A 22848-nucleotide genomic window follows, 5' to 3' on the forward strand; every position below is an offset into this window, starting at 1 on the left:
CCCTTTTCTACTTGTTTATTTACTATGTATTTTATATGCTACAAATACTGTTTTACTTAAAAGCTTCCTCCTGAGAGATCTTATTTATAACATTATGTGCCAAAAAAGAAATGAATGTTAAAGAGCAAAAGAAACACTACCCATGAAACATAATTGAGACATAGTAAATATTTAGGGAGGGATCTTGCTAAAATCAAAAACAACAAGAGAAACCGCAGAAAGTTACCTGGATATTTCCCGGAGGTAAACTGTCTGCATTGCCTTCTTCAAATGAGGTTCAATATTTTTCCAGAGTTTGCGGGTATCACGTTCGTTTGCTGCACCAAGCAAAAATCAACTCTGTTAAATGTCTAACACCCTGACTCAAAAATGCTGTATTACAATTATGCGATAGCATCATGCATTTGCATGCACAAACTGCTGGTTCTCTGTGGTTATTCTGAGATACCCTGGGACAGTTTGATAGACCTTCTGCTCTCATTTTCACCTCTTAGCCTGGACAAAGAAATGACTTCTCACTACTCTGCGGAAGTACTGGTGCTTGAGTGAGGAGAAATTTTACGGGGAGAAGCAAGTTTTCACAGTACTCCCTTCTTGTTTCCTTAAAACACCACACCAAAAACTTTCACCTGCTTTCTACTGCAAATGCTGTCTACTGGGTGCAACTGGCAGAAGCGCTGTTGTAACCAGAACAAGTGAACAAAACGAGGATCAAAGCAGTCCTTCACTAAGCCAACAGGAGGGCATCTGCACTTCTATACAACTGCTCAAATTAAGGACAGCAGCTTACCTTCTCCTCTGACCACTGGTTCACAGTATTTTGAAAAATTTAGTGCTGCCTACAGAAAATACAAAGTACAACACATTAAGACAGTACTATACATTTGATCTAGCTACAAGAATAAGCACACAGCATAATTCACTGGTTTACAAAACTGATGAATTTTTTTCAGTCAATAATTACAATATTTTAATTCCAAACATTCTACTCCTAAATGTCACAACATTCCTGTAGGTTAAATATAAACAGAAGTAATCTATCCTAGGTTACTCAGCTTGGACGGCAGCAAAATCTGTTTACTGTCCCCAAGGGCTATATTTTTTTTTTTTAAATAACAATTAAACATAAATGGAATAAAAAGCAGTTTTGTGTTTGTTTTTTTTTTAAACACTTCCTTCAACCACCCTTTTTCAGATTACAGTAGTTCAGATGCAGTTCAGCATGTTCAGAAATAAGCAACATGTACTTAAAAGAAACAAAAAGGAATGATATATAAAAACCCTAACACATTCCATATTCAAACCAACTCTTTTTGCTTAAAACAAGATTGCGGGATCTTTGACAATGATTTAATCTAGATCTTTTCTTTAACAGTTAAGTAAATAATACACAGAATACTGTAAAATAACAATCCTCACGATTCATTCTCCTTTTGTCCTACCGCATCTTATTAAATCTCTGCGGTATCATAGAGAAGACTCAAGACAGTAACTTCCACAGATAAATTTAATCTAATTTCTTAACGTACTATTAATCATGCATAACAACACACACACTTAAGGTTTGTATTAGGCACTACGGAGTCATTCCTAAGATACTTGCATTTGCCTACCATTGTGCTCTGCAGAAAACACTTGTCATGCACAAAAAGAATTTAGGGTCCAATTACACAAATCTTTTCATAACTTTAGTATTACACATGAACAGTGCACCTGAAGCAAAGAAATTATTCTGATAAGCAGAGCAACTCAAGTGTATGTCTACAGAATACCAGAGCAGCTGAGGCTGGCAGGGCCCTCTGGAGGCCAGCTGCTCCAACCCCTGCCCAAGCTGGGAGACCCAGAGCAGGCTGCCCAGGACTATGACCAGGTGGCTTCTGAAGGTCTCCAAGGAGGAGACCCCACAGCCTCTGTGGGCAGCCGGTGCCAGTGCTCAGTTACCTGCACAATGAAGAAGTCCTGCCTGGCGTTCAGGCAGCACCTCCTGCGTTCCAGTTTGTGCCAACTGCCTCTTGTCCTGGCACTGAAAATAATCATCACCCACTAAACCATGTCCCTAAGCACCACGTCCAACCTTTCCTTGAACGCCCCCAAGGACGGTGACTCCACCACCTCCCTGGGCAACCTGTCCCAATGCCTGACTGCTCCTTCTGAGAAGAAACGTCTCCTCATTCCCAACCTGAACCTCCCCTGGTGCAACTTGAGGCCATTCACTCTAGTCCTGTCACTATCTGTGAGAAGAGGCCGACCCCCGGCTCCCCACACCTTCCTTTCAGGTAGTTGCAAAGAGCAATGAGGTCTGCCCTGAGCCTCCTCTGCTCCAGACACAACAACCCCAGTGCCCTCAGCTGCTTGTGCTCCAGACCCCTCACCAGCTTCATAGCCCTTCTCTGGACACGCTCCAGCACCTTGATGTCCTCCTTGTAGTGAGGGGCCCAAAGCTAAACACAGGACTCGAGGTGTTGGCTACCCGTTCTTGGCTCACGTTCAGGTGAGTATCAATCAGCACCCCCCAGAGCCTTTTCAACTGCACAGCTTTGAGCCCATGCTGACCGGGCCTGATCTCCCAGTGGTCCTGCAGATGCTGCGGGATTGCATTCAAGATGACTGCTCCCTAAAAGAGCTGCTGGCAGCGGTGGGATTCGAACCCACGCCCCCGAAGAGACTGGAGCCTTAATCCAGCGCCTTAGACCGCTCGGCCACGCTACCGCCCTGAACCTGACTCCCTCAACTCTGCACCTTCCCTGCATCCACTAATGGACATTGATGACACCCTGCTCCTCTGATGGACAGCTGTCCTGACGGACAGCTCCTCTGCTGTAGGCTGAGCAGCCCCAGCTCCCTCAGCCCCCCTCACAGGAGAGGTGCTCCAGTCCCTTCATCATCTTCATTGCCCTTGGTTAGGCTTCTCTCCAGTAGCTTCACGTCTCTCTGGGGGGGCCCAGAACTAGACACAGCACCTCAGGTGAGACCTCACCAACACTGAGTAGAGGGAAAGGATCACCCTTCTCAACCCACTACCAATACTTTGCCTAATGCAGCCCAGGATACTCTTTGCCTTCAGAGCAGCAATGACATTGCTGACTCTTGTTCAGCTCGGTGTCTACCAGGACCTCCATCTCCTTTTCTACAGACCTGTTTTCCAGCTGGGCGGCCCCCAGCATGTACTGGTGCATGGGGTTGTTCCTTCACAGGTGCAAGACTCTGCACTTCTCCTTGCTGAACTTTATGAGGTTCCTGCCAGTGCATTTCTCCAGCCTATCCAGGTCCCTCTGCAGCACAACCCTCTGGTGAAATCGGCCAGTCCTCCCAACTTTGTGTCATCTGCAAGCTTGCTGACAGCAACCTCTGCCCCATCATCTTGACCATTAATGAAGATGTAAAACAGGGCTGGACCCTGTATTGATGCCTGGGTGCCTCCAACAAGACTTTGCACCACCTATTCCCCACGCTCTGTACCCGGCCACTCCGCCGTTTTTTGATCCACCTCACTGTCTGCTCATCCAGGCAATACATCCCACAGCTTGTCTATGAGGGTCTCATGGGGGACAGTATAAAAGGCCTTACTGAAGCCTGGGAAAACAATATGACAATTAGACTTCCCCTTGGTGAATCCATGCTGCTACTCCTCAAGGGAAAAAGCTTCCTGCGCCGCCTGGGAATTGAACCCGGGTCGCAAGAATGGGAGTCTTGCATGATACCACTACACCAGCGGCGCTGCTGCTGGCCTTGCCAGAGCTGTGTCTGGGCTCAACGAGAGACAAACAGAAGCTAATCTCACCTAATTATAAAGCCTTTGTACTTGATACATAAGTTCAGCTGAAGTTTAGACATGTTTTCCTGTTGGAAATGCAGGCAGAACGTTCAGATCAACTCATTGGCACAACTTGTTCATTGGTCATGAAACTGTACAGTTGGCAGTGATTAAAAATTTCATCACGTTCTCCCCATGAGAAAAATTTCATTGTACTTATATAATTATGCACTTATAACGTAATTATATAAGTCCTGTGTATTATAATTATATAAGTACGTCGTACTTAAATTTATTTAAACAATCACCTGAGCTAATACCTGGCATTGCTATTCAACTTTTCCTACACAAAGGTCACCAAAGTGTGTGTTTAATTTTTTTTTTTTTTAACTGTTTGTTTGCTATCACTTTCTTCAACTGATATCTGGCTAAAACAACTTTTACCAAATATCTTCAACGTAATTTTGTTCCCTCAGGCATTACTGTTTTGCAAGACCATTTGACTTACCTATTTTTAATTCCAAGAGAACAATGATGAAAATATTCCTGCTAATCCTAACTTCTCTAGACCTTTATTCAAATTAATATGCTAAGTTCCTCTAAAATTGTGTAACAGCTCTGGCTTGTTGCTGCTCTGACTCAGCAGCTTGGGTACCTTGAAATCCTCTGTAGGAAGCAAATCAAGGGGAAATTTTACGCTGCTAAATAATATAGGAAATTGTTTCAAATTTCAAGTTAAATTTCCCATAATGTTGAAGTATAAAGAACACTGTGTGGCAAGTTACATTTAATAAGCATAGGAAACCATAAAGCTTGTGGTTGGACATGTAATGGTCATCTAAAACCATTTACTTGAAGTTATTCCTTCACATATTGAAAGCAGCTGTCTGCTGTTCTACTGAATAGTCCAGGAAAAAAAATGCAAGAGTCTATTAGGTATTACACTTGCTGAAAAAGCAAGTAGGTAGCAGTGTGCGAAGTGCAAATCCACGTAACGATGTACAAAAAGAATCTGAAGAGTAAAAAAGCACAGTGAGAGCTACCATTCCTTGAAACAGTAAAATCATAACTGTTACTAAAAAACACCCTACTAACCGAGTCTGTAATGGAGCTGCTCTTCAAAAACTGCTGCAGTCGCAACAATTGCTTCTGCTATACTTACAGTAGCCATACAGAGTTTTATCAGATTTATCCTCTTATCCCAATAGGGGAAAACATTTATTCTAGTCCTCTCAGTCTCTGATACTGTGGAATGGCTTGAGCAAAAAAAAAAGAAAAAAGAAAAACCCCACAAAACAATAACAAAAAACCCACACACCAAGAGAATTTCCAAGCTGAATGAATCATATACAGACTGGTATCTCCTTAGTGCAGCTTTTGTTGCCTCCCTGACTAGAACACTATGTAGCACAGGAAACCCTTTACAGCCACCAGAACAACTGCAACCTTTGTCATGGGTCTTTAGGAAAACTGAATTTTGAGCTAACACATTTTCTCTTTGTCCATATTCAACAATAAAACTAGATTTCTCATAGCTTATCTGGAATACCAACAAAAAAACTTTAAAAGGATCTCATCTCACCAGATGCTGAAGTTCTTTCAGGTCCCTACAGACCATGTAGAAGACACCAAGCAAAATATTGATATATGCAGCATAGAAATCCGCAGAATATTCTGGGGGATGATTCTGACACAAGATCTTCTGCAGGTGTCCTGTTTAAACATAAGTAAGTTTTGCTTATCTAAAACTAATTTAATAAACTGAACACATTTTACAAGCGGAAAAATAATTTTCACTAAGAAAACAAATCATCAAAAACAAAATCACACTGATGGAAAGAACTAGAAAGTATAATGGAACCAAAATGTTATTTTTAGATGTTCTGGCAAGAGAAGAAAGATGAGTGTTGTAGACTTTGTGTGAATACAGATTTCTACATTCCAGCAGTTATTACTTATTTCAGATTCTGTAAAAGGCATAATGGTAAACATGACAAAAAATTGCATGTTTCTTTAAAACAAAGTATTATTTAATCTCCAGAAAGCAAATTAAAGAATTAGATTACCTATGCTGTAATCAGGAAAATACAAGGTGAATGGCTCGAAGCATCCAGTATTGGGACGGAACAGTTCCCATACTATTTCACTGAGCAAGACAACTGTCACATTTCTGTCAGTCTACAAGGAGGGAAATAAAAAGTATAACACATGAACAGAAGGAAACATTGCATGTTATAACACCAATGAGAAAAATGTCTATTGCGCTCCCTCCTCCCTCCCCCCAAATCACTAGTGAAATTTCTCATCTCCTGGGCATGAAAGTAAGCGATGCAGGAGATGTGCCCCTACGACGTTCATTCCTCTGCAACATCAGCTGCACAACAGTTTTACAGCGCCCCAGAATCCAGAATTTAAACCACTGGAACCTCAGCACTGAGGAAAGCTGACAAGCTTATTCGTAGATTGCTTTTGAACTTGAGGAGGCTGCTTTAGCATATCTAAGTCTCAGACAGACGTTACTGCTTCAGAGGGAGCAAACTCCACAACATGGGCAGAACAGACAAAAAGGGACTGGAAAACGCATCAGCTGCCAGGATTAAGAACACAGCTGTGAATCAGTCTTCATCCACTAAATAGTAGTATCAGTGTCACCACAAAATTACTGACTACCACACACAAGTCCTGAGGTACAAAAAGTAATTTCCTCTATTTCGTTGTTCAGACATTTCAAAGTGCCACCATCTTCTGGTTTTGTTTTCCTTGTATTTTCAGGGAACAAACAATTTTTACTTCTTCCAAGGCATAAGCCTACACACTTCAGAAGTGAGAGAGGACAAGACAGTATTTAACTCCAAAGCAGAAACATACTGTGGTGGAATTACAGCAGAAGCGTAGAAAAATTTCAAATTCTTCTTGAAAATATTCTAGAAAATACAGCTATATATCTGACCATCAGCCTCAAAAAAAAAAAATCTATAAATGATCAGATGTGCTAAAACAAGATGTTATTAAACAGAACTAAAAATGTATTTTAAAGAAAAGGAAGAATGTAAGAAAAACATGTCAACATTTAAATTCTGTGGTTTTTTTTTGTTGTTGTTTGTTTTGTTGTTGTTGTTTTTCTGTTTTTGACACCACTGCCAGTTGCTTAATTTCCAGAAAAATAAAAAAAAAAAGCAACTTCTTCTCACCTAAAGAGTTACATTTCATGGTAAGCGAGCCTGGACAGATATCTCACGTTCAGTTACTTTCAGTGTGCAGGAAAAACATGCTATTTTTTTTCCTCAGATACTTACCAATTCTTGAAGCCTAAGAAATGCTGGCAAGATGTTTGCCTCCATTTCCCTCAGCTGCTCTGCTCGATCCAGTACCTTTTAACGAAATAATGATATAGATAATGTTAACTAGCATTCTTATGTGGACTTGAAACAAATTCTTAGCTGCTGTAGACACATCTCACAGAGAGTTTCCTATTCTGAGAGCTATCTTAGCAGCAAGTCACCATAAATAAGCAACATCAGAGAGATTATTGCTTCAGAGGTGCTTCCAGAAAGTCCAAGCAGCTCTGATATACAAAAACAAAAAGATACAATCCTCAGAAAAGCTACATTCTTATGCTCTATGGCAGTAAGGATTAAAAGTAAATACAGTCAAGAATCTTAATGAGAAAACTGTAATATCTACCATTTACAACCATTGAAACTTCAATTTTGTCCAAAATTATTCTTCTATTAAAAGTTATTACTATAACACTAAATCAACTTGCCTACTGTAGGAAAGCTGTCTTTCCCCCACTATGAAATAATGTCTCAGAAATAATTAAGTGGTACAACTTAATATCTTCAAACAATTAACTACCACCTGTAATTCACACAACTCAATTCTGAGAGAAACATTTCTTGCCATAGTTTGCAGCCCAGAAGTTTACAGAATTTATTGTATTTTATGCAAGCTTTGTGTCATATTAACAGATATGTTGCATGCATACAGTTTACACAAGGAACACCAAACTGAACATTTAAGCCTACAGGAAAAATCAGGAGCATAAAAACATTAATGTCCATCCTTTGACAAAAAAAAAAAACAAAAAAACACATTATTCCCAGTACACTTAGAATCTTGACAGGAGTGGAAAAAGTAAGAGAAACATTTCTTTGTATTTCATTGTATTCTATTTACTGCTTACAATATAAATCTAAATTTTGAACTCCATTACTTTTTTTGAATTACTGCTGTTGAAAGGCAAACTATAGGTCCCTAGAAAATTATATGCCTATCCTCTTACCACACCAAAATATTAAGACATCTATCATTTCTGTTGTTCACAGTAAGAAAAATAATTTGATGGGGACAACCAAGGAACATATTATGAAAAGGATATTTCAAAAGCGTATTAAACAGAAAAAAAAGAAAGAGTATTATCTCTGAGATCAAGCTTCTTGGGATTTACTTAAAACTACATAAAACATATGGTTTTACATTGACATTTGTGTTTGGTTCATGTTACAGTCAATTTCAGATAGAATCAGAGAATCATTACGGTTGGAGACGTCCTCCAAGATCATCTGGTCCAACCATCCCCCTACCCCCATCACCCACTAAACCATGTCCCTAAGCACCATGTCCAACCTTTCCTTGAACACCCCCTGGGATGATGACGCCACCACCTCCCTGGGCAACCCGTCCCAGTGCCTGACTGCTCTTTCTGAGAAGAAATGTCTCCTCATTTACAATCTGAACCTCCACTGGTGCAACTTGAGGCCATTCCCTCTAGTCCTGTCACTGGTTACCTGTGAGAAGAGGCTGACCCCCAAGCTCCCCACACCTTCCTTTCAGGTAGTTGTAGAGAGCAATAAGGTCTCTCCTGAGCCTCCTCTTCTCCAGACCAGACAACCACAGCTCCCTCAGCTGCTCCTCATAGGACTTGCGCTCCAGGCCCTTCACCAGCTTCGTAGTCCTTCTCTGGACACACTCCAGGGCCTCCATGTCCTTCTGGTACTGAGGGGCCCAAAACTCAGCACAGTACTCAAGGTGCGGCCTCACTAGAGCAGAGTGACGATCACCTGCCTGGTCCTGCTGGCCACACTATTCCTCATACAAGCCAGGATGCCCCTGGCCAACTTCTTGGCCCCTAGGCACACTGCCAGCTCATGTTCAGGCGAGCATCAATCAGCACCCCCCAGAGCATTTTCCTCTAGCACAGCTTTGAGCCCATGCTGACGATCCCCCTGTGGTCCCGCAGATGCTGCGGGATTGCATTCAAGATGACTGCTCCCTAAAAGAGCTGCTGGCAGCGGTGGGATTCGAACCCACGCCCCCGAAGAGACTGGAGCCTTAATCCAGCGCCTTAGACCGCTCGGCCACGCTACCGCCCTGAGTCTAGATCCCTCCACTCTGCACCTTCCCTGCAGCCACCAATGGACATTGATGGGACCCCAGAGCCTCCTCTGCTGCAGCCTGAGCAGCCCCAGCTCCCTCAGCCCCCCTCACAGGAGAGGTGCTCCAGTCCCTTCATCATCTTCAGTTCTGTGCTACTGACCAGGTTTGCCCTGAATTGCTTGAAAATAGAGTCTACATATTTTTATTAACAAAATACTGATTATAAAGATCTGGTAATGTGCAGCTACTGTACACCAGGCTTTAAGGTCACAACCTAAGTAGATCTTACTTTTCACTTATGCGGGAAAGAAAGTTGAGTTTATATTTACAGCATATAAAATATACATGACAGTAGCTTGTGCAATATGTCAAGTGGTTCAGAGGAACAGCCTACACACAGACCTATAAACCCACACCCACCTTATTATTTAGTTTTACCTTAATGTCATGCTTAAGCTATTTTTGTTAAAAAGTACCTTGTACAACCAACTGCTAAGTAACATTAAAAATAGCATCTTCTTATTTCTGTAAAGTGCTAAATATTGTAGATGTACAAATAAATAAAAGTTTTATCTGCTCCAATTTTTCAGGTAGTTGGAATGAATAAATTCATTTTTTGCAAGTAATCACAAGCATTCAGCACCATGCTCGGGTTAAGAGAAACATTTAGAATCTTTTGCTTGAGAGTAAACATTTATCTTCATTCACTCTGAATTAATTCGGCTGTGATATTACATTATTTAGTACCAAAATGAAACAGAATAAATTAGTTTTGCCAGTTTATGTTACCAGCATGCTGCTCTTCCATCAGTCTCAATTTAAAGCACTTTAACATAAATCCAGATGACACAGGTTAATATACATGAATCGATTTCTTCCATTCCTGTCTGTTCCCATGCAGAACATAACAGAGATACTAATTTAATACTTAATTATTCTGATTCAGCAACTATCTACCTGATACAATTGAACCTTTCTAGATATTTAGTGCTTTGCTTTCTACAACCATCTTTCAAGAACTTTCTGAGTGACGCTCATTTTAATACACTTGAAGCATTCTTTACTGATGTAGAACAGTTTTCTTAACTCATTTTTTTTAAGTGAATATTTGTATTATATAAAGTATTTTGTGAAATTTCCTTCTACTTATTTTAGTGCTAAATTTTGTTCTCATGGAATTGTTGAAGGATGCCAACACCACCTTTGTGACTGTACATTAAATTGAATTATCTGTGAATAGCTTATTATATATTTAAAGTATTGGTTCATTTTTTCTTTTTCCAATTTTCAAAGAATAAATTTTACTAGCTTCATGAGCTGTAGGAAACTATGAGATAGTACTGTTTTCCCTAAACATAGCTACTAAGTTAAAGAACCTCATATTAAGTATTTTTAATGGAAATATAAACATATTTAGACAGGTCTTACTAAATATGTTTATTTAAATATAAACATATTTAAACAGACCTTATTACAAACTGAAATTAACTATATAGTATAATTTATGGTCATTACTAGTTATACAGGTTGTGTATAAAAAAAACTAAACCCAGGGAAAATATAGACCCTCATCTGGCTCATCTAAAGGCAGCAAACCAACTGAAAAAAAAATCTAATCGGTATCAACAGATTCTCAACGAAGTCCACAAAGGAATTCTGTGAAAACCGATCTAGTACATAAATTTCACATACAAATTATTGGCAGTTAGTCACACCCTCATAACTGAGATGAAACCTGCACACTAAAATTAAATTACTTACAACATATATTGTTTGATCTTGAAGATCTTGACTCACAACGGCTTGCTTAAACAGACGTACGAAGTCATTGAAAGTATCACAAGGCACATGAGCAGCCTGTTTTGTTTCAGAAGAACGGTTTTGCAACTGGATGAGAATTTCTTCTAAGAGAAGCCGTGAAGTAAAGTGTTCCACGCAGTTCACAAACACATGAGGAAGCTGAAAAGAACAGAAAATACAATTTTATTGCTATGCTGTATTTATAGTGCTTTTTTTAGTATAAGTACTACAAAATTAACTCTTCCTTCTAGATGAAACACCGAAAGAAACCAGACTCTACCAACAGAATAGAGAGCATAAACCAAAACCCTGCCAAAGAAGAATGACTACTTATATATCTAGTCAAAATATTACATACCACAAAGTGAAGAGAACTGACAAATCCTCACATGAAACACGTAGTGCATCTTCTAATTGTTTTAAAAATTCTCTTTTAAGAGCAATACACGGAAAGAAAGCCAAATAGCATTTTGATCAAAGAAAAGCTAAACTACCATAACACACTACAACCTCATAAAATAATCAATTACAAATTAGTGTCTGGATAACATGAATTTCTCAAACATATTACAAAGAAAATGATCCAGGAGCACACACTTCAAAATCGCTCTGAATGTTTTTGGCATTCATTCCATATAAATGACCCCAAGATGAAGTGTAAGCTTCTATATCAGACACGTGATCAGCCTGCTAGTGCAGAACATTTTCAGAAAACCAGATCTTTTCAGAGCAAAGAGTATGTGAAAATAAAGAGTATGACATGCATTTCATAAAATGTACTTGTAAGCACCAATTCAGTAATATTGAAAACTTATGGTCATTTGTCTAGAAATAGAAGACGCTAAGGACTACAAAACAGCACAGCCTTGCAGAAAGGAATCTGGGGGTTTTGATTAACAGCAAGCTGAACATGAGCCAGCAGTGAGCATTGGCAGCCAGGAGAGCCAGCTGTACCATGGGGTGCATTAAACATGTCAGTACTAGTCAGTAGTGGGAAGGGATTGTCCCGCTCTGCTCTGCTGCAGCCTCACCTCCAGTACCGTGTGCAGGTTTGGGTGCCACAGTATAAGAAAGGTATAAAACTGTTAGAGAGTGTCCAAAGGAGGGCTATGAAGATGGTGAAGGGCCTAGAGGGCAAGACATGTGAGGAGTGGCTGAGGTGCCTTGGTTTGTTCAGCCCAGAGCAGAGCAGGCTGAGGGGAGGCCTCATGGCGGCCTGCAGCTCCCTCACGAGGGGAGCGGAGGGGCAGGCGCTGAGCTCTGCTCTCTGGGGACAGCGACAGGACCCGAGGGAACGGCATGGAGCTGGGACAGGGGAGGTCAGGCTGGGTGTTAGGGAAAGGTTCTGCACCCAGAGGGTGGTCGGGCACTGGGACAAGCTCCCCAGGGCAGTGGGCACAGCACAGAGCTGCCGGAGTTCAAGGAGCATTTGGACAGTGCTCTCAGACACATGGTCTGATTTTGGGGTGGTTCTGTGTGGAGCCAGGAGTTGGACTCAATGATCTTTGCAGGTCCCTTCCAGCTCCGATATTCTATGATTCTAACAGTAGTAGTATTCAAGCATATATAAGGAAAACAGGCAATTTTCCAGCAACTCAGCTTTTAGGAAATAGATAATTTTACAGTTCCATGCTCTTCAGTAAAGCATATACTGTTTTCACACTGAACATTAAAACCTCTGGGAAGCATTAGTCACTGGGATATATAAGCATTACTTGCAAAATTAAACTCCTAGCACGGGTGTGTGTATGAAGACATATATATAGGTACTTTATTCCGGTCTTTCTACTTAAAGTACAATATACGGCACATGATTTAACAGATGTGGGGAAGCGTGAGTATGTGCTGGCAAGCCACTCAAATGACATATAAATAGCATTCTTACCATTTTCATCACTATTAAAGGAAAGGGGCTATGTCATTAAAATCACTTATTCAACATGCTGTACCTCCATAGCAGAAGGAAAGCCTTCACCACCAGAAAAGCCTTCACCAGATACCTATACTTGGCAACAGCAAGTTCTGTAGAATGAGTTGCTGCTTAAATCCTACTCCTTCCAGTACCCGGTTGTCTCTGATTATGTTGCAACTGGCTGGCACAGCGTTAGAAACTATACAAAAGAAGATCGTGGCCATTGTCTCCCACTTTTCTGTGTAGAAAAATTCTCTACAGTTTTTAATGACAGAGACAAGATCACTGTGTTTTGCAGAAAAAAAAACAGCCCTGCAGATCTGCGATGTGTGTACACTCTAAACAAGCCTGAAATATCATGACTATGAGAACAGATAAGAAGAAATTTATGAACTCAGATATGGTTTGGACATGAGGTCATTGGATTTAAATCCCTGAAGAACTTGACTGGTAAAAGCATAGGCACTAACAGGTTTAGGAAATTTCTGTGATAACACCCTTCAACTTGGGAGGACTTTGAAACTTGTTTTGGGAAAGATTAGAAGAACGAGTAAAACGACATATACACATGCTAAAAGAAAAAGAAGGGCCACAGAAGTGGCAAGGACTGAGTACTTAGAAATCTGACAGCACTGACCAGATAGGGACTGAAGTGGACTTAAGGCCATACCTCTCTACATGATTCAAGACAAGTATTTTTGTGAGAAGCACACATTCAGCCACAATGACCCACTACCATGGAGTTCAGATCTTCAGAGATAACAGCACACGACACTTAAAGAGTAGGTTTCTCTGCCTACAGTCCTTGAAACTGAAATAAGTCCATTCCTGACAAAGTTCTTCTGGTTAGTAACACACAGGAACTCCGGTACAAGCGATCATGGATATAACTCGTCTCCCAGTGGACAGCTTTAGTTTTCTTCCTTAACAACTGAGGAAAAGTGAGCTTGTAGTCCCTGTTGCTAGGATTATAAGACCCCAAAATTCAGAACAGCACATTAAATCCACAGTAGTATCCATTTCATATGTTCCAAAAACATGCCTTCTCAGTCCTGCTTTGACCTACTTCTTACTTACCCCCACACTGTTATTTAAGAGCAGGAATCCAACGGAAGTTTATGCTGGATGGCAAAGCTGAAGAAGGACATACAGTGCTAACATTTCTCAAAGTGATGCTCATTCAGGAGGAAACAGCAACAGTACTGGCATGAGAGAATAAGACCTGTCCCACCAGCAAAAGGTCTGGCAGTACCAAGCTTAGTAAAAACAGAAACACACGTGAAGAATGCATGCATCTTTCCCGTGTGAGAAACAAAGTTGTGTTTTTGCAATAGAAGGTGTTTTTGCAGTGGAAAATTCCACTAACCTTGCATATTCAAAAGTCATTGTGCAGGCATGACAGTAGCCTAGCAGGGTGGAGTATATTAAGAAGAAAAGGAGAAGGTCCCACTGTCCCAAAATAAGGAGGATAGCTAAGAAAAACAGGATGAGCAATGCGAAAAAACGTGTAAAAACAAAAATCACGGGCCCTCTAGTCACTAGAGAAGAAAGAAAAAAAAAGGAAAAGGAGAAATGAACAGTTGGTCAAATAAAATTGTACATATATGGTATAGAAAGGCGTCGAGTAGGTTGTGAACCTGTAGTACTCAGCCAATGAGAAAACGGCAAAAATCAGGTGTCGGGTAATAGAGAATATAAGGTTATGATAAACTTTTACTGTGCACTCCTGCGTGCAGGACGCCCGCCACTGCAATCACAAATAAAATAGCTTCACAGAAGATCCTGTCTGAGAAAATTGAGTTTTTTCTCACACCTGGCCTATCAGGGACTGAATTCTGAAAATGTATTCTATACATCATAACAAATATATTGTTTGGATTTTGGACATACTTAAGCCAAAGCTCTGAATAGGAAGTCCCAGACCTTTTAAGCACATTACTAATACAATAAAAAAACGTAACTATGAAATGGATACACCTAGCTAAAACAGAAGGAAGAAAAGAAGTCTACAGGGTAGACAAAATGTTAATGTTAAAAAGTTAAATTCAAAGTTGACGTATTCAATATAAAAAATAATGTAGATGTTCTTTTGAAATTTCTTAGTCTGAAAAATGTGCATATATTTATTTTCTGTGATTATCTGTATGGCATGAACTGACTTAAAATCAAGATGATTTTACTTTTACTGAAAGCAGGAATCCTTGATGTATATTTTGTTTCACATTTATATTTTCCTTATCCCAACAAATCCTTGGTTCCAATTAGTTGATATAATTCACTTGTTGCTAACCATTTAGCTACAACACTATCTACAAATATTTATTCAAGGCATTCAATAGCTCAAAAAATTTGAAAAAAAATCTAAATAACTGATTTTATTACATTACAAACAGCAAGTGGCATATTGTTTTACTGGGATTTTTAACATAGGATGCACATCAAGCCGTATTTGGATGATCTAGAAAAAAATAAAGCGAAAAATTTCATATTATCAAAAAGACTCTGAAAATGTACTGAAAACCATTTTTTGTTACATTTTTTCCATTTAGAACCGATTCGTTATGCAAAAGAATAACCATTTATTGTTTGAACTAAAATAACTCATCCTATGCAACACTGCTTCAAGATCTTAGATCTTGAGTGTTAAATATTCTTCAAAGTAAAAAAAGATTTTCCTGCGTCTACAAGTGCACTGACTGGAACTAACTAAACATGTTACAATGAATACAATGTTCTCCTTGAATCTGCAAAAGTATCAGAACAAGTGGCAATAGCCTTGTATCCAGCCAGTGATTTTCATCATTTCACTGACTCACTTTTTTTGTGGGTAGTTTTGTTTGTTTTTAATTTTCAGCAAACACATTTGCTTAGAATGCTTTTAATGACTTTACTAAATTCAAGCTTTTAGGATTATATTTAAGGAGATTATATACACCCAACTGAATGTAATTGAAATTAGTTTGTTGACAAAATAAATACATAAATAAAATTCCACTTTGGCAAACTCTCCTCGCTGTTATTCATCTTCTCTCACAACTGCTCCTGCATTTGGCCCCTATTATTTTAAGCTAGGAACAAGCTAAGTGTGTTAAGATTCCCTTTACTCTGTACAGATCTTTGCAACACACGTTAAACATTACTCGGACATTTGTATCACCAAAATTCTATTCATGAAACTTTCATAGTTTTTTTTTTTTTTATATCCAAATAAAATTTTAAAGGAGAATTACAAGAGAAAAAGGTACACTACAGGTGACTTTTAGATTGAACTGGAACCATCATAAAAGTACTCGCTTGTCACTGGAGGCTAAGTCCCTTTTATAGAACTGAACAAAATTTGGCTACTTTTTTCATTTTAATTGTTTCTTGGAAAGGTTATGATGAAATATATCTTACTGTGCACTATTTCATATTATCCTAAGCGTACTAGTGAGCAGAAACTATGATCGTGTTCACTACACAGTAATTAGAGGAAAAGAATCAAGAAGGCAGAAACACCTGAGGAAACAAACCATTCTGGCAAAGCAGAAGCTAGTCTGAGGGAATATATTTTTATCACCCCTCCATTACACAGTTCTAAATTCAGTATTGATTGCAAACAAACTTACCTGTAATGTGTTTAGAAGAGTTTGCATCACATAGGTCTTCCCACTGGATGTATGTCCGTAGATAAAGATGGATGGAAAACTAAACTGCTGACGCTAGGTGGGGGGATGGAGGGAGGGGGGGGAAAAAAAAAATCAGGAAGGTTATTGCTTTTTCGATAACTCTATTTTGTTCAACAGATAGAGGATTTATCAATGAAGTTTTCCTCCAAAAGAAAAGTTATCTTTAAAATTGAGGCATTAAATATAAAACATGCCAAACAAGATGAAACACAAAATTTGATCACATTGATATTGTGACCACTGAAATGTTGGGAAAATAAGTCCCAAGAATCGAGTTTCACATGAAGCTACCAGTGAAGCTGCTATAACGTGAGGAGACATTTTTTCATTAAAAAAATTTAAAAAGTCTCAAGAAATAAGAAAAACAGTTGGCTCCTAATTCAAATTATTTACCTAACAATCAAAATCCTGGCAAGGGCAAATTGGCAAATTTTTCAATGTTCTAACTTCTACAAATACTACAAAGCTGCTTTTCTTTTCATCAGCACTACACAGAAAAGAATTAAATGAGTTGAGGAGATGGTAAAGAAGTTTGCTCTTCCCTCGTGAAGAAGTATTTGATATAACATCACTATTTAATTAACGGTACTGATGCAGTACATTCCATCTATTTTTCACAATACAAGGAAATTAACCTATTACTTTTTTATTTCGTTCTGAACAAGCATTTATTCTTGTGTTGTCATTCTGAAGAATCTTGTACACTGACTTAAAAACTGAAAACAAAAATAAATTTGACAAACATTATTTATGAATAACAATGATAATCAATTAACCCAAGATGGATGCATTCTTGTGCAAGATATGAGGATAATCTGACCTACATATTTAACAAGAATTTAAGAATTTTTTTAGAAGGCTTGTTGCCACTATGCTTGTAATAAATACAGCGTTTAAGTTTTACATACTTATTATCTACAATTAAAGGTAGAAGCAGATACTAATTTCCATTTCGTTAATGGAATGTAAATGAATAGATCAGCTGCTTTTCAGTTTGCAGATAAAAACCTCCATTACTTTTTTACTACAGCTTTGCCAACCAGCAGCAGAATCAGTTAATAACCCAGTGATTTCAAAACCTTATGGCCTGCAACAGAACTACCAACTACATCAACTTCAGGTACCTAGAGTTCATTCACACAGGTAATAGATTTACAGGTAAAAAACAAACAGAATTTCTACAGTGCCACTGAAAAAAGATTTACCCAGGACTTACTAGAATCTATCAGCCAAACACTGATGTTAAAGATGGGTAACAAGAAAAAAAAAAAAGACATCACAAAAGCTTACGCAACTTCTACTGCTCCCTCTGAGATAATAAAACATCTTTGTTCTACTCAAACACGCAATATAGAAAGCACTACCTCTCCAAATATGGACAGCAACATGGACACTTGGGATTCTCGACAAGGCACCAAACTTTCCAAGCGAAGCAGTGTAGCTGCTGGATACGCTGAATGTTCGAGATTAGGCATTTTGATGCTCCTGCAGTTAGCCACCTAAACATGCACGTCCCTCTTGAGGTGTGGAGACAAGAAATCAAGCAATCTGGAAAACAAAGGTTTTAATTATCATCTCTTGTCATATACATAAAGAAGTGGCAGCAAGAACTGACGTAAAATCTAAAGAAACATTCTAGCTTGGGATAACAGTATTATTATGCTAGAGTTAAAGACCACATCGAAATAGGCCTTTACTACATAAGGCATTATACAGATGTTTTCACACCAGACAGAATTCAAAAACAAAAATAAACAGGGGAAGGCATACAGTGTATCAGCAAATGAATATGCCAAAGAACTGTCACAGTTTAGTCAACTGGAGAAACATATATTTTGGTCTGCTTTCATATACATTTAGAAGTAGCAAGGGAATAACATGAGGAAAGCAGATTAGTCACAGATCATCACCTCCCTAGACAACCAATAAATTAGGATTTACATATAACAGCAAACAGGTGGGGCATAAGGAAAGACAAGGAAGACAAAATAATAGCTCTTTGGATGTTAATACGACAGCATAAAAACCTAAATTTAAAGCAGCAGAGACATTTGAAGAAAATCCAGCTGATGATGAAGTCCAGAAATACTGCTCAAAAATAGTAGGAGCCCAATTACCAGACCAGTTAGGTAAAGCTGTAACATTAAATTACAGTATAATTTTAGACTAGGACTATTCATGAAAGACCAAAGGTTCATCATAGAATGGTTTAGGTTGGAAGGGACCTTAAATATCACCCAGTTCCAACCCCCTGCCATGGGCAGGGACACCTCCCACCAGACCAGGCTGCCCAAAGCCCCATCCAGCCTGGCCTTGGACACCTCCAGGGACGGGGCAGCCACAGCTTCTCTGGGCAGCCTGTGCCAGGGCCTCACCATGGTTTGATTGTCCACTCACTAGAAAGACTGGATTTTAGTTACAAAACACAGAGAAGCACCTCAGTTAAAGATAATGCTTTGCCTCAACCTTCTAAAATCGCTGTAAAGATGGTACATTTGTTTGTAGCAAGAGAACTGAAGTAACCTCAAGAGCTAGAATCTGACTTTGTCAAACCTAACACAACCAACAAGTAAATTTGGAAGTTTTGGTAGTACAATAGATACCTCATCAGCAGACAAGTGTATCTGCAAGTTATCAAGACAGTAAATAAAGCACTCCACACTCCACTGTATTTACAAATGCCTTGCTGGGCATAAATACAACGCCACATGAGAAATTATTAGGTTAGCAAAAGGGGATTAAAAATACTATGGGAAACCTATTCAATAGAAAAACCTATACAAGTATCTTCAAAAATGTAAAGAAAATTTTTTAAAAATGGATACCTTACAGTTTCTCTCTGTAAATTAACTACGAAAAATTATCAAGGATGGAAGGAAAATATGCAGACAGCCTCCAAAACAAGGGGCAAGCAAAGTCAGAAAGTTTCAGAAACAGCTGAAAGGCTCACATGGATTTAAGGACAGCTCTCTTGCTCCACTGGCTGCACTCCCTAGGGATTGACACAGCATCCCGAGCACACCTAAAGCCACAGTAGGTGTCTCAGCCCCTCTATCCTGCTGCCTAAGTGACTCCAGAAAAGCATGGATCTCCTGCTGATCGCACTGTACCTGCCAGCCCCGTGAAGACGTTTCTCAGCCAGCCTAACCTCCACCAAACGCATTTAAGCTGCTGAATGAAAAACTTACATCACTACTGACTGCATGTACGTGCCTTGTTCTCCAGCAGGATACCATTCCAGAAAAAGGGTGTTTAGGGCGATATTTTCAAGAAACAATTACTTTTGATTAAACAGCAACGTTGGCACAATGATAATCGGCCTAGCAGCAGCCCAGGCTGCAATCAGGATGCTCCTGAGCAGGGCTGGAAAACTGCTGGGAGGCAGTTAGGAGGCTGCATGGAGACAGTCGGGAGGCTGTTCGGAGGCTGTGTGGAGACAGTTAGGAAGCTGTTTAGGGGCTGTGGGGAGGCCGGACTCGGAGCAGCCCGGGGCAGCACCCACTTACTTCCCCGGCAGGCACAAGCAGCACACCTCAGGCACAAGCCAGGCGTCTCGGCTGGATCCGACGCTTCGGGAGGACGCCCCTCAGCTCCCCGATGCTGGACCACCGACGCCCGGCACGGCTCCCGGCGCTTTAACGCGGAAAAAAAGGAGAAAGCCGCGAGGAGGCTCGCAGCGCCCGGCTTCCCCTCAAGCTTCGCGTTCCCCCTGGGGGGATACCGCCTCGCAGCGAAGCCCTAGCTGAGGGCGAGCTGGGCTCGGACCGGCGGCAGGAGCCCCTCACCTCACGCCGCCTCCCCACGGCCCCCTCTCCTCAGCCCGCCCCGCCGCCCGCCAGCTCCCGCCGTCGCCTCCCGCCCATGCGCGCCGCGCCGCCGGCGCATGCGCAGTAGCGGAGTGAGTCTGGCTGCCCTCACTGTGGGACTGGCAGAGAGGGAAAGGGCGGGAAGGAGGAGGGGTGGGGCTGTGAAATAAAGTGTGAGGCAAGGCATGGCTGCGTCTGAGTGCTTTGTGAGGGGGCTGTTTCTTGAACTCTGTCCGCCTCTCTTTCTGACAGACAAGTCTCTGTTATTCCTAGCTTTGAGGTCCTTTGTGTGAAGGCTCTGGGGCTGTCACAGGTGTCCTGTCTGCCTTTCCCTCACAGGTGGAGAATAAATGTTGCCAACAGAGAAGAGCGTAAAAACAAGCATGAGGTTGTGCGTTTAACTTATGTATGTTTAAGCACAGCTTAAAGGAGGGGTTGGCTGGAAAGCTGCCAGTTGAAAAGGGAGCTGGGGGTGTTGGTGGACTTTTGGCTGAATATGAGCCAGCAGTGTGTGCTCAGGTGGCCAAGAAGGGCAATGGTATCCTGGCTTGTATCAGGAATAGTGTGGCCAGCAGGACCGGGGAGGTGATCATCCCCCTGTACTCTGCTCTAGTGAGGCCACAGCTCGAGTACTGCTGGAGTTCAACTCTGGGGCCCCCAGCACAAGAAGGATGTGGACGTATTAGAATGAGCTCAGAGGAGGGCCATGAGCATGACCAGAGGGTTGGAGCACCTCTCCTACAAAGAGAGGCTGAGGGAGTTGTGGTTGTTCAGCCTGGAGAAGAAAAGGCTCCAGGGGGACCTTAGAGCGGCCTGCCAGTGCTTAAAGGGGGCTTGCAGAAAAGCTGGGGAGGGACTCTTTGTCAGGGGGTGTAGGGATAGGACAAGTAGTGAGTAAGGGTTTAAAACTAAAAGAGGGTAGATTTAGATTAGATATTTGGAATAAATTCTTTACTGTGAGGGTGGTGAGGCCCTGGCACAGGCTGCCCAGAGAAGCTGTGGCTGCCCCATCCCTGGAGGTGTTCAAGGCCAGGCTGGATGGGGCTTTGGGCAACCTGGTCTGGTGGGAGGTGTCCCTGCCCGTGGCAGGGGGTTGGAACTGGGTGATATTTAAGGTCCCTTCCAACACAAAGTGTTATGTGATTCTGAGCTTTGGGGTCTGTTCCAGTGTCACTTTGCAAGCAGAGCTCGCTATAAATAAATAAAATAAAAAGGTCAAGAACTCATAACATAGTCAAAACTAGAAGGTCAAAACTCATAAGTAGCTGTTGCTAGAGATAGGATTCATGTCTAAGTATCTAGCTGGTTGTGTGTGGCATAATAATTTGTTTTCAGTTTACATCTTCCATCAGCTATATTTTTCATTGATGTCACTGAATATGCATTTCTGCAGAGCTTTAAATGTTTTCTTAATTTATACTAAGTTGTCACATGCCCTTTTATCTTAATCTGACAATGAGTTGCTTTTGTGTAAAATGTATTCTAAAAGAGAAAGCAAACAGTAAACTGAGGTTTGAAACAGCAAACTGTCTAACAGCAGAAGAGAATCTTTTCTCATTGCATTCATGGTCATATATTTTACATTCTGTTTTGTCTGTCAAACTGATATACAGTACAAGTAGTAGAAGTATTTTTTTATTTTATTTCTTAGATCTATCCAGTTCAGGAAAAATAAAAATAAAAACTATTCCCTGATTTCATTCAAATTGCTAGTATCCATATTCCTTGAATTTATAAACGTGCTTAAGTGCATTACAGGATTAGGTTCTTTAACTTATATACACAGAATCATACACATTTTATGTAGGCTCTATATCTATGTATAACTATACAGAGAGTGTTATGCATATAGACTATGTGTAGAATTTCATTCTTTATTTCTCAGTCTTTCCAGGATATATTTGACCAGAGATGCCATTGTGCCTTATGCTATTGACACTATATTTGGATTATTACTTAGCAGTCTCTTTCTATCCAGAAAAATCAATTCAAGCTGGTAGAGGTGCAGAAAGGGTCTCCAGTGAAGAGTGGGGAGATAAGAAATTATTGCCCTAGAAAGATGTTCTCTTGAAAGCATAGTTAAGGTGGTATAAGGAATTATTGCAACCACATGTTCCCTGCTTTGCTAGACGTTGTTACAGCTCCCTCAGCCAAGCCAGTGGAAAGGACAGTGTCATCAACCACCTCTACATAAGTCATCCATTTGACTTAAATTCCCAGACAGACGGTATTTGAAATATAAACTCAGTGATGAAGGGTTCTCAAGTGGTTCATTGTGCACAGTGTGGTAGAGGAACTAACCTTAAATAATGAAAGAGAAAAGTTCTCTACAGTAGCTTCTGAAATGATTTCAGCTTAATCTGCTAAAGGATGTATGACGCATCCTAAAGAAAGATAGGATTTGAGCTTTGATGAAGAATAGACACCAAAGAGTGGAGAAGAGCTGCTTCAGTTATAGGACAATGCTGTAACAGAGTAAATATATGTAAGGGGTCTGTATGGAAATTATCATATAGTTTCTAACCATTA

The 22848-nt window shown here is 40.4% G+C and overlaps 1 protein-coding gene and 3 non-coding genes across 5 annotated transcripts in view; all 4 read right to left on the reverse strand.

The window, feature by feature from the left end:
* ORC5 (origin recognition complex subunit 5) overlaps positions 1-20398 on the reverse strand; it is a 70332-nt gene extending 49934 nt beyond the window's left edge. Inside the window, exons 1-10 of one of the 2 annotated variants that reach the window (XM_040544580.1) lie at positions 20299-20309; positions 20020-20146; positions 17878-18061; positions 16454-16546; positions 10895-11092; positions 7051-7125; positions 5821-5932; positions 5337-5467; positions 791-839; positions 227-317 (exon numbers count right to left, since the gene is read on the reverse strand). In XM_040544580.1, the coding sequence (XP_040400514.1) occupies positions 227-317; positions 791-839; positions 5337-5467; positions 5821-5932; positions 7051-7125; positions 10895-11092; positions 16454-16546; positions 17878-17988 (860 nt within the window). In that variant the 5' untranslated portion in view covers positions 17989-18061; positions 20020-20146; positions 20299-20309. Of the gene's footprint in view, positions 1-226; positions 318-790; positions 840-5336; positions 5468-5820; positions 5933-7050; positions 7126-10894; positions 11093-16453; positions 16547-17877; positions 18062-20019 lie in introns of both variants that reach the window. The other variant, XM_040544578.1, reaches the window with a different exon arrangement.
* Positions 2628-2709, reverse strand: TRNAL-AAG. The gene has a single exon. It is a non-coding gene; the product is annotated as a tRNA-Leu (tRNA).
* On the reverse strand, positions 3648-3718 carry TRNAG-CCC. Its single transcript has one exon. It is a non-coding gene; the product is annotated as a tRNA-Gly (tRNA).
* On the reverse strand, positions 9043-9124 carry TRNAL-AAG. The gene has a single exon. It is a non-coding gene; the product is annotated as a tRNA-Leu (tRNA).
* Positions 20399-22848: the final 2450 nt, after the last annotated feature.

This window comes from Cygnus olor, chromosome 1, assembly GCF_009769625.2.
Source record: "Cygnus olor isolate bCygOlo1 chromosome 1, bCygOlo1.pri.v2, whole genome shotgun sequence".
Lineage (NCBI taxonomy): Eukaryota > Metazoa > Chordata > Aves > Anseriformes > Anatidae > Cygnus > Cygnus olor.